This window comes from Fundulus heteroclitus, chromosome 12, assembly GCF_011125445.2.
Source record: "Fundulus heteroclitus isolate FHET01 chromosome 12, MU-UCD_Fhet_4.1, whole genome shotgun sequence".
Classification (NCBI taxonomy): domain Eukaryota; kingdom Metazoa; phylum Chordata; class Actinopteri; order Cyprinodontiformes; family Fundulidae; genus Fundulus; species Fundulus heteroclitus.
In genome coordinates, this window is record NC_046372.1 from 2,552,090 (window position 1) to 2,564,576 (window position 12,487).

General features: G+C 41.9%; 1 protein-coding gene across 1 annotated transcript; it reads right to left on the reverse strand.

Moving 5' to 3' along the window:
- Positions 1 to 5,500: 5,500 nt before the first annotated feature.
- pik3ip1 (phosphoinositide-3-kinase interacting protein 1) lies at positions 5,501 to 10,187 on the reverse strand (the record flags this gene model as incomplete). Its single annotated transcript, XM_036143685.1, is given in 5 exon segments — positions 5,501 to 5,579; positions 5,701 to 5,886; positions 9,056 to 9,172; positions 9,631 to 9,744; positions 9,913 to 10,187. Coding segments are annotated over 5 exon segments (608 nt in total), but the record flags the coding sequence as incomplete, so codon positions are not given.
- Between the last annotated feature and the right edge of the window lie 2,300 nt (positions 10,188 to 12,487).

A 12,487-nucleotide genomic window follows, 5' to 3' on the forward strand; every position in this document is an offset into this window, starting at 1 on the left:
TTTTTTTTCCACCTTACAAAACATATTTTATTTGGATTTTATGTGACCGGTCAATAATTAATAGTGCATAATTCTGATAAGGAAGGAAAAGGATTAAACATTTTTGCATTTTTCTGTAATTGGCACCCATGTGTCAGTAACTTCAAGACTATCATTTGTCACTTTTGACCAGCTTTCTTATCCCCACAGCATGGTGATGTCACCATATTGTTTTACAGTGAAGATTGCATGATCAGGATGATGTGCATTGTTATATTTCTTGCTAAAGAGTCTTTTGCTTGTACTTCTTATTCTTGTACTTCTTAGGGCTATTTAAACAATGACTTATGAAAGAAGAAGAAATCTTTGTCATTGCAATTGTAAATTCCAATGAAATTTACCTTCTCCATTTAACCCATCCCTTAGGGAGCAGTGGGCAGCTTTTATAGTGTCCGGGGCATAATCTGGGACTAAGGGTCTTGCTAGGGGACCCATAATGGCAGTCTGCGGGGATCGAAGCGGGAGTACCTAGCTAATGGTTTTACTTTCAACAGATTTTTCCACCCGAGCTGTAGATTTCTGCAGCTTCTCCAGAGATACCAGGCTGACACTTAATGATCCATGTTTAGGTGATCAACCATGTGTTGGTAGGATTGCCGTTCTCCCATAATCTATCCAGTTTTGAATGATGGATTGAACAGTTCTCTGTGAGATGTTCAAAACTTGAGGTGTTTTTTTCTAACCTAAGCTCCTGTTAGACATCTCCACACCTTCCTCCATGACCTTTTCCTAGGTCTTCATGGAATCTGTTTGTGATGTTCTCTAAAAACCTCTGAGGCCTTCGGATAACAGCTGTTTTGATACTGAGACTAAATTACACACAGGTTTACTCTGGTTACTAATTATTTGACTCCTAAACACAATTTGGTGCACTGCATTTTATTTAGGGGTAACAAAGTAAGGGGCCGGGGCTGAAAATGCCAGGTTTGCATTTGTAAAATAAAATGTCAACAGCCGCCGTCTTGTGTAAAAAGCACATTTTGTCAGTGGTAACGTGACAAAATGTGAAAAAGGTTCAAGAGGCATGACTAATATTTCTGCGAGGCTCTGTAGGCGCATAAAAGTTCCAAGATTAGCAAAGTTGCAAATGGAAGGGGGGGGGGGGGGGGGTCTTGGTGTTCAACCTTGGCAGCAATGCTTCGCTTCAGTCTGTGCGACGTTAACTGTGTTTTGAGTATTTGTCAGGGACAGAAAAGTGCAGAGGCAGTCAAAGCCCAGCACAGTGGGTGTGGTTGCTTTAAGAAATAAGTGAATGGGTCAGCTGGTCATGCGACTGTTTGAGGGTCACAGAAATGAAGTCGTCCTTTGGGTCCTCCGTATATAAAGCATTAATGGTACCCAAAGGGGACGAATGCTAAAGATCCCCAAAGGGATTTATTCTAAAAAAAAAAAGGGGGCCAAGCTGTGGAAAAACACAGATGTGGGCTGTTCAGGAAAAGCTCACAATTAAAATATGTAGACCCCCCCACTAAAACCAGAGCGCCCAGAGGTCTGGTTCCTGGATAAATCTAATACTCAATAATCAAGCAGCTTGGCTTCAAAACCTAGGCTGCGTGGTCTTGACCAAACAGGAAAACCTTCTTTGCTGTGGGCAGTCAATCTTTTACTGTTAGTTCAGTTTTTATGGCACTCTTAAAATCGTTATCCCATCTTTTTTTCCATTTGATTACAGCTGTTTTGATTGGTTTCTTAAACGACCACAACTCATAATCTAAAAATACTGGGAACCAGAACGGGACATTTTTCAGCTTCATCAGGTGACTCAAAAAAAATAAAAAAAATAAGACAAATATGTGTTCACTGAAAACTTAACAACCATCAGACTGTGCTAACAGCAACACTACCGCTAGCATGGAAGCTGTTACCAACAGAAGGCTCAATGTTAGCTACTTCCAGTATCAGAGAGGTGTTATAATGAAGTCGGAAGAAGCACAGAAGAAGAAAAATACACTTCCTATGACATTGGAAGGCTGAATAAAGTAAAGTTTCTGTTTTCTTTTGCATTTGTAAATCTTAGCGTTGATACAAATATCTACATTTTCCAGAAATTCAACCATAGACTGCAGTTTTAGTAATGCTATACAAGCTAGCTAACCATACTAATCGCTAATAAAAGATGCTAAACAACCTAAACCTTTTGGTCTGCATTGAAGTATTAGTAAAATCTTGTTTTACAGCTCTTACTTTATAACACACAGAGTGTGGAATCACATTTGCTCAAGATATAAACAAATAAAGGCTACTTACTGCAGGAAAAATGCTTTTATTAATGCTTGTATTAATAGGTAATCATGCTAACATCGACAGGTTAAAGCTTTTCAAAAACCAGAAATTGGCTACAAAATCCAGATTTTCTGAAATGGTAAGAAGTGATCTACTGTAGTCATGGCCTCGGTTGCCTTGAAGCTGCTTTTATTTGTGATAATATGGTTCAGATAACATAATGCAGATCTGATTCGCAGCAAGGACCAAGGACTGATTTGAGACAGGAATATTTTGTCCTCCAAAGCAGTAAAAAATGCTGATCTGGAGTCAAAAACAAACTTTTGATTGAAAACACCTCCTACCAGGCTGCTTATAAACAGCCCACTGTGCAACTCTGCTCTGCTTCCGATCTTCCGCCATCACAACACGACCTTCAGCTCCATCTTTTATCGGGGACGTGCTAACTCCTTTGCTTTGTGCCTGACAGTTTCCAAAAACTTCCTGAGGCCTGTTGCTTAGCAAAAAAAAAAGCCCACGCTAGCCGCGTTCCTGCTATTTTAGTCTTACTGCTTGGCAAAATGAGCCGTCTGGCTGAAGCGCCAAATAAAACGGGGAGAAGAGTGTCATGGATTTCCTCAAAACTTTTATTTGTAATTTATGAATGAAAAGAGAAATGTATAAAGACCGGCTGACCTCATTAAGGGATTCAAGCTGAAGAAAATCCAAATTAAGTTACACGATTTCATATCCCCATCAGTAACACACCACGTCTGACCGGGAGAAGTAAGGAGCGGGAATCCTGTCTGGTTTATGTTTAAGAAAACATCAGCTAGGAGTGCATTCCTTAACACAAGTATATTCAGTGATGAGGAAACAGAGAGGCAGGAGCTTTCGTCTTAAATGGACGACAAAGTGGTTTTGTCAGCAGGAGAGTTTAGAGACGGCCTGTGAGACAGATCTGTATATCGCATCATTAGCCGCTGTCGACATAAATGAGAAACAATTCAACAGCCTGGAATGTAATGTTAGCACCAGAACTCACGCGTTATAAGCTTTAAGTGAATCTCTAGATGGATCTCAATGGGGCATCTGCGGGACGCTCTGGCTGACATGCCCTTTAATGTGGAGTCCAAACCTGGCACACTGATTGGCTTGTTAGGTTACAAATGTCTACAGCCACTCCTGGTTATTGGAGCTGCAAATTAATAGCTGAAAATAAAGACGCACCGAGACATGCTAGTGACAGGAATTTGATGATTCTGAGTTTGATTAGCCGTAAGTGGGGACCAGCTGGTTGGAAACAATTAGATTTTTTTCCTCTTGAGCGAACGCACCACATCTAAGCGTTAATAAGCTGCGCCAACAGCAACTCTCTTCAATTTGGAGAATGCTGCTGTTAAAAAGTAGCTAACCTTGGATCTTCTTCACAAACGGTGAGGTTTATAAAAGGAAGGCAGATGAACCGAAGATTTGCAGAAGCGTATTTAAAAGGAAGCTACATTTTCTACAACGTGTCTGCAACATGTCCGTTTCTTCTAACGGGGAGAGAGCGATAGAGAGCAAGACTTTCAGCAGATAACAAGAAGGCTAGACTGAGCGAGGCAAAGTTCTTGTTTTAACTTTCTGGATTTTGCAATGTTTGCAGACTTAGAGTTAGGGCAACAAGTCTCTCTAGGGAACACACACATACACAGCTGCTGCCGTTACGCTAGCTGAGTAAGAATTTAGCTCCAGGATGCTAAAGAAACCCGTTTTAAAGTGACTACTCTCTTGCACATGATGTGACATTTCCTCTGCTCCCAATATGAACTAATTTTATCCATGCTGTAAAGAAATAAAGCTAAAAAAAACAACGTATTGAATGCTGTTCTGACATCTTCTATTATTTAGTAGCTCTCACAGAAAGATGAGCATCGGCAGATCAGATCTTTCCCAAAATCGGAGATGGGAAAGCGGCCACGTGGATCTGCCCGGTGCATCTCTATTTAACATTAGAGCCATAACAGCTGCTCATCTATCACATTCCTGAAGAAGATGTCACTGGACACTGAGGACACGTCTTAGCCCCTCTGACATAACATCCTTCTCCTGCTTATTAATAATCTCCTCTTAAAAATAGGCATCTATGACGGAAGCTCTGCTAATAAGATAAGACAGCCGAGCACAGACCTGAGAGGGCACTCTGGACTGTTTGACCAGGACTCTCGGTACCCTCTCTCCCATTATCCGGGCCATCATGCCACACGTTACATAACGGGCTTCTTCGCCTAGTTCACCCCCTCCTCCCTGCGGTCTTCCCTTCTAACGATATCAAATAAGAAAGATTAGAATAGGCCTCAGGCTTTTTCCATTTCCTGACCAGTTCCTCCTCCTCATGTTCTGTTGTGATAAAGCCGTTAAAATGGCCGCCTCAAGTCTAATTGGAACAACAAACAATGGCAGCGGGGAATATGAGCAACAGCTGAGACCACAGACAGTGTGCGATTGTGTCGTCTTAGGCCAGCCTGTTTCTCTACTAAATGTCTGACATATACCAACATCGCCCAAATGAGAAGAGACAACTGATGGCTTGATCAGTCTGTTAAACTGACTGGTCACAAGGTATTTGTTTAGGGTCTTTCTGATGAAGGTGGAGGACATTAGTTTAAGCCTGGGGGAAAAAAAGGGGGTGGAGGTGTTATTAGACTTAGGCTTGATTAAACCTCTGGGGCGTAGCTTTCACATTGGGAACAATTAGTTATTATTACATGAAAACTCTGTTAGTTCCCCTAAAGTTTTGTGTGTGTGTGTGTGTGTGTGTGTGAATAGTGTATTTTTGTGGAGAATGACACTATTTCCACTTATTCACTATCCCTCCTCCTTTGAACAGCGGATTGAAAGCTGGATCAGCCTACTCCTCATGTGTGAGTCTGAAAATGTAATTTAAGCTGTCGACACTGATGCGGTTGTGAATCTGACACTAGGTGAGACAGTCGGCGTTATTGTTGCGCAATGGTATGGAAAACTACCAGTGGGGAAGTGTCACACACACACCTGTGACACAGTCGGCCTTTGCCAGATAGGTGGAAAGCGTTCCAAGTGTAAGGCAGGCTTCACAGCATCGTTTTTTGGCTTTGTGTAACAACCATGTATAACAAATGCTTCTTCAAAGATATAAAAAAAATATTGATTTTTGCCCCTTTATGTAATAATAAGGTAATTCTTCAAATACTGAACCTAAAAGGATAAATTAAAATCCTGTATTTCAAATACTGACCTTTTATACAAGTAGCCAAGCGTGATGCCCACTCCAAGGAGGATTATAATTGTCATCATAAGGATACCCAGGACCATGCCTGAAAACACAGGGAAGCCATGAGGTTCATGTGCGTCACTTAAAACTAAACCAAGCTGCAGGTTTGTGTGTATGCAAACATGCAGTGCATGCATCATGGACCCATATCAAGTAAGACATACCAGTAGTGCCAAGGTCCTTCTTCTTTTTAGGCCCTGTTCTTACTCGCTGGCTGACACCCATCACTGGCTGCACAGCAGCAACTTTACTCTGTTGTCCCGTCGTGGCTGCCTGGACGCTCTGAGTGGAGGGAACGAGCGCTGTAGGTCTGAGGGATCCAGCCTCGGCCGGCGCAGCTGATGGTTCTTCTAAAAACAGGAGAAAAATAAATGACTTTTTACCACCATGCACAAAATCCCTGCACATTTAAAGTATTGTCGCAAATTCCTCAAAACCACCACACAGCCAAGACTGCAAATATATGCCATTAGTGTCCATTGATGCATATTCTACACATACCAGAGATGTGGTATGTCTAGAATATGCATCATTTGGAACCACATGGTGTGTACATAGTGGAGGCATCTTTCTGCTGCCTGGTGGTCAGGGTTATGTCTGACTTTGCTAAATTACTTAACTTACAGTCGGTTTGAATTCAAAATGTTAATTACATACCACTGAGATAAATTCATGTCATAAAGTGTTTGTATCTAAGAAATCTAATTTCTTTTTAAAATTCACATTGTGAATTGTTTTGTTTTTTAAAGAGCTCAGTTACCTTTTTGTCCCTGCATAACTAGAACAAGAGAAGTCTCAATGTTAGCTATTTCCAGTATACAGTGCCTTAAAAAGGTCTCACCCCCCGCCTTACAACCTCAAATTAAAATGTATTGTTTGTAAGTTTGCCCCATTTCATTTACAGAACATGTTACAACTTTGAAGAGGTATTTTTTATTGTGATACAAGCATCAAATAGGATAAAATGACAGAAAAGTTCAGTGTATATAAAACCCCGACCTGACTTGTACTTCTCGGCAACTTTGTCCCTGACTTGTTTTGAGAGTTCCTTGGTTTTCATGGAGTGATGCCTCTAACTTAGTGGTGCTGCAGCCTCTAGGGAAGCCGTCTTCAACTCTAGTCCTCGAGGGCCAGTGTCCTGTAACTATTATTTGTCACTCTGCTACGATACACCTGAGTATAATAATGAAGCCATTAGCAGAACTCTGGAGAACTTGACTGCAGACTGAGGACATAACTCAGCCATTTGATTCCAGTGTGCTGGATCAGGGACACATCTAAAAGCTGCAGGACACCAGACCCGGATGACTGGAATTGGAGATCTCTGCTCCAGCGCCTTTCAGAAAAGATGTCTCTTCCATATTTCTGAAGTTGTACATGTGTGAAATATTGCTTTCTTTTTTGTAACAGTGCCAAAGTTGTTTGCAGCTGCTCAGGCCGCTCTTGTCTGCTTTGACCACCACCAGGTTGTCGACCACATAGGAGTAAACAGTATCGCTGCGCAAGCTGCCAGCTCGAAAAGCACTGAAAATAAAAACTGTTTTGGCTTGATGGTTTTCACACATTTTCCTTCTAGTCATAGTTTCACACTTCGTTCAAGATTCAAGTTGTCTATTCCCTTTTTAGCCATTATAGTTGTACCTCAACTATTCATTCAGAATCACAATTCTGGATGGACAGATGACGACGAAAAGACTGAAACGAGTGTAAAAACAAATCAAGATATACAAAATTGTTCTCCATTTCTTCCTCTATATTTATCCAGATTTCATAATTTTTCAGACCAACTAGAGAGAAGTCATTGTATCCAAATTCAAGTCAATTTCAGATTTTTATTTACTGGAGAGTAACTTGAATCCAAGTCTAAGAGTGAAGCCCTTGTAAATCAAATTACATACTTCTTCAGATTGTTCTAGACTGCGTAGGAAGCCTTGTAGATTATTTACTTTACTGAAAGAATCCTGAGTGAATTTGGAAATGAGTCAACATGTTGTATTAATCGATATAATGTGGCAAACCGACCACGTGTTTGTCCAAGCTTTGGTAAAGTTAAAGCATTCAAATTGTGTGTTGTATTTTTATTAGTGGCCATGTCCTTTTAAGATACAATCAATGCTAAATTTGGGGATTTTTTGTCATTTATCCACTCTTTCCTTTGATAGGTTGTAGATTCAGTTTATTTATTTCCTATAGAATTAAGGCAGGCGCCCAGGATTAATACAGCTCTTCTTTCCCATTAATTCCTCATGTATTTCCAGTCATTGCAGTAAAAAAAATAGGTCGTCATAAATTATGGATACTAACAGCGGTCTGCAGATATTCCTAAAATGTTCTGTTTTGACATTTAGGACACAATGTTTCTGCTAGAATAATCTGTCTTACTCTTTTCACACTCAACTAGAAGTGCGTCATCCAGACCGTGTGGTTTCTAATTATTGCTGCTCTACAAGCATCGGTGCTGACGCAAGCCCCCTCCCGAACTGTGCCTCCTCTTCTATGATTGCTGGAACAAACACTGCTAGGAAGACGGTTGGATCCCTTCTTTCTTTTTTTTATCTAAAAAAAAAAAAAAAAAAAGAAGAAGCACCGGAAATGAACACGTTTTTTATGATCTACCCCCTTCTCACGAGCATGGCAGGATGGAGTTACAGAGAACATCTGCTCTTTACGTGTTTGCTCCGTTTCCTCCCACAGGGTTGTTTATGAATTCTACCCAAGTTAAAAGGCCTCAAGACAAGAAGCGAGAGCAGCCAATGAGCTGCTGTCTCCAAGAGGAAATGTCTGCTCAGCGCCAATGAGAGCAGCTTCGGGGCCGAGTCAAAGCAGGAACTTTCCCCCATGTGCACGGCTTTGTTGTTGTTTGACTCCTGCTGGTGTGAGCGAAGGCCCGGAAACAAAGGGAGAAAAATACATCACCTCTCACAGCTCTGACCGGCTGACCTACTGCTCTTAGCTGGAAATGTAACGTGCGCGTAACACGTCTCTAGGAGGGCTTGCAAATGTTTGATTTGCGGAAAATAAAAGTTGAAAGAAAGTCGCATCTGAGAAATTCTCAGTTCTCCGGGTCGTCGCAAAAAGAAGAAAGCTGTTCGAGTTTTCATATTGAGCTAGGAAAGAGTTGATTGAAACATTTTTGTGTTTGTTCCTGCAAAACTATACTTTCAACATGCAGATCCCACAGTTAAATAAATACCAGACAGGAAAACCAGATTGCATAGACTGGTCAAAGATGGACTATAATCATTCTACACTGATGACACAAAAAAAAGAGTTATGAAAACAAAAAAGTAGATCTTGAACTTTTTTCCTAAAAACATATTTGCATACCTAATACATTTTGGGGCACATAAATGGGCTCGCCCAGGGTTGACCTCCAAGCAAGGTGCACCACTGGGCAAGAATCCTCATGGTTCTAGCTGCTTTTCAACACATCCCTCCCTTCTTTGCAGAGAAGGAACTGATACTCTCCACGTAAGTCAAACATATTAACAATCGCCGCCGGGTGCAGTGTTTGCTTACCTTTGCACGTCTCGATTGTACAGGACTGCCTCTGGATTGCTCCATCTGGGGCTGAGATGTAGCACCAGGGCCGCGGGGAGACGTCTGGGTTTCTGCAGTAATTGTGATCTCCGACGCCTACAGAGGAGGTAGATAAAAGCAGCAAAGCTCTGTTAGTGATTCCTCTTTGGAAAAACAGGCCCGTCTCTGTCCTGCTGTGTGGATAAACCCGCTGGACAGCAGGACTTTAATGGCAGCACTTCATCACAGCACAGTGAGCAGGCTGCCCTGAGCACAAACAATGGAACCAGCATCTGGTGCATCAAAGAGGCCATTTAACACCACCAACAGACTCACCACTGGAGCACGGGCTGTAAATCCATCAAGTGACTGTTTTGTATCAGAAATATTTACTTTTGTTTCCTATTTATTGCCTCGTCGGGCTGGATCAACATGTTATAGCTGGTTTGTTGTGCTGCAGAACTGTTGCGACCATCAACATATTTGACATTTCACATCTGCAGAGTCAGCAGAAAGAGGAGAAACCAGGACCCACAGTGGAAATAAAAAAAAAACTTTAACTTTAAAGTGTTTACCTGTCAGTGAATCTGGATGCATTTCAACATCGTAGTCCCTCGTGGTGTTGATCCAGTTCAGACAAGTCAGACCTGTGGAGGAGCTCTGTTGTTCTCCCCTGTAATCCACACAGCCTGGGAAATCCAACACATTTTGCGTGAGAGGGGGAGAGAAAAAAAATGGTGCGATCGAAAACATTAAGAAAACCTGTTTTTAAAAACAAAACTTTTTTTTTTTTTTTTTTTACACAGAAATGATCCTTAAAGTACAAAAAAAGGGGGGTGGATAATGAGCAGATTTACCTCTTTGATGCCCACTGGCTGTGCTGCTTTCCACGATGGCCGCGCTCAGGAAAACAATGTGCAAAAAGAAAAACATTGTGGAAAGCTGTCGGGCTGGATTCACCCACAGCATGGAGACTTTCTTCCCGTCTCTAAAGGCGATCAGGCGTAAATATTGGCCGATCGAGGTGACTGAGGAGCCTGTGCATGGGACACACTGCTGCCTCTCGCTTCGGTCCCAGCCCTTGTTTTTGTCTGAGCTCAGGCTTTCTTCGTAAACAGCCTTCAGTGGAGGAGGAGGAAGAGGAGGAGGTGGTGGAGGGGGAAGAGGAGGAGGGGCTCTTTGCAGCAGATCTCAGGTCCTAAAGCCTTCATCTCAGATTCTCACGCGGAAAGAGAACATCGGCTCCAAACAGTCTGTCATCTAATCTTGGCATTCAGCCTTGAGAGAAGTCTGCAGCGGACCTTGACTTTTTCCTGCAGGCTGTTGCAGGAAAAGTCAAGGTTTTGGGTTTTTTATGCGTCTGCCCTTACTGAAGAATTTCACGCGTTTTCACACTTTCCACGCTGCCCCTGTTTTGATCCAATCATAGAGTTTTATCTGGCTCTATCTGCATGATACAATTGCAGCTGTCCTCTCTTTCCCAGGCTTTCCGACACAAACCCACGAGGCCTCTTCTCCTGCTGGCCTCTGTCCGAAGTTGGCCCTGCAGAGAGGACAATAATGCCTAGATGCTTCTCTCTCTCTCTCTCTCTCTCTCTGTGTTGGCCCACTGGTAATGAGGCCAGCCAACATGTGACTAAGCCAGTGTGAACTAAGCCACTTTTCAAAAGATGCTCACCCAGTTTTCAGGCAATCACCAGAGCAAACACACAGCATCTGTCGCGTATGCTGCAGCAACACACTCTGAACTCTCCAGGCAGGATCTGTTTGTCTCATCCCCGCCATCTCAGGAATATTCTCTCCCACTCGCTCAAGCGTGCATCTCAATCCTTTTTTTTTAGTGCTGCATTGCCTTCCGTTGATTAACGCATCCCAATTTTGAGCCAAATCCTAAAACGGTCCCAAAGCCTGACTATTACAACGCACGCCCACCCCTAACCTGAACCTAAACTTGGGCCAAACCCTAAAGGTAATGCTTGACCGCATTAGGAGAAGGCTTTAGTAACACAAACACCAAAAGGTAATTGTATAGTCTGTTATGAATCAAATGAGGTTTTCTATCTACCCATCCATTATCTATACCCACTTATCCATGCATGGTGGCAAGTGGGCTGGTGCCTGTCTCCATTGGGTGAGAGGCAGACAGAGTATACAGATAACCAGTCCATCACAGGACAAACAACCACGCACGCCTATGGGCAATTTAGAAAGACCAGCTAACCTAACAGTCATGTTTTGGACTGTGGGACACAGAGAGAACATGCAAACTCCATGCAGAGTCCTTGCACCCCAGGCCAGGATTTAAACCCAGGACCTTCTTGGCTATAAGACATCCATCTTGCTACAAGGCAACTATCAAACCTTTTTTTTTATATTTATATATATATATATATATATATATATATAGTTTCCGATAGATTCATAATTAGGTTAACAAGATCCCAAGTTAGGATGCAGTGGTGGTGCAGGGGTAGACCTACGCATGACCTATGTTCAGAGGCTATCCTGGGTTTGATTCCCACCCTGTGGACCTTTGCTGCAAATGTATTCTCTCTCAACCCCTATTCCTGTCAGCTAGCTGACATAAAAACCACAAGTGCAAAAAAACAAACAAACCCAAAAACTTATTCCCTAAATAAGCCATCAGAAAATGTTCATATATATTTTATTGAAGGTGAGTATACAATTACTTCGTTCATTTTCTGTTTAATGGTTTAAATATCTAAATATATTTTTACTACCATTATGTTTTGTACAGATTACAGATATAACAACCTTTATTGGTCATTGTAACTTATCCTAACTATTCCTCTGTGGGGCTGCTGCTGTGCAAAACCCAGGGAGCATTCAGGGGCTAAGGGTCCTGCTCAGGGATTCAGGGTGGCAGTGGGATTCGAACAGGGAAACTTTTGCCATTTCCAGTACGCTACCCCCGTGCTCTAACTCCAAATCCATCACTCCCCCGACAGACCAATAATATTCATACCCCTGGCGGATTAAGATTTTAAATCACTTCCTTTCAAACAGTTTGGTGCCCTTTCATAAAGTAATTCAAAGAATGTAGATTGAGTTTTATATATATACACATCTATAGATATATATCTATAGATATATATATATAAAAATCATAAAACCCATCCTCCTCAAGAATCACTAGGAAAATGTTTATTTGTATTTCTGCATTTTTCCACTGGTAGTTTCATGATTTATCTTTGGCGATGAGTTTCAAGTCTTTGAGGTTGAAAGGCCTCCTTGCCATTACCCTAATCTTTAGCCCCCTCCCCAGACTCTGAGATCAGAAGCATGTTGGTAAAAGTAAATGCATACTTGCACCTTTTTGCAAATTCTGTCCTTGTTTTTTTCTTCCTTTTTAAAGTCTCCTCCAATTCATAGCGAGGAAGATATGGTAAATATTCTCTAAATAAACATGCT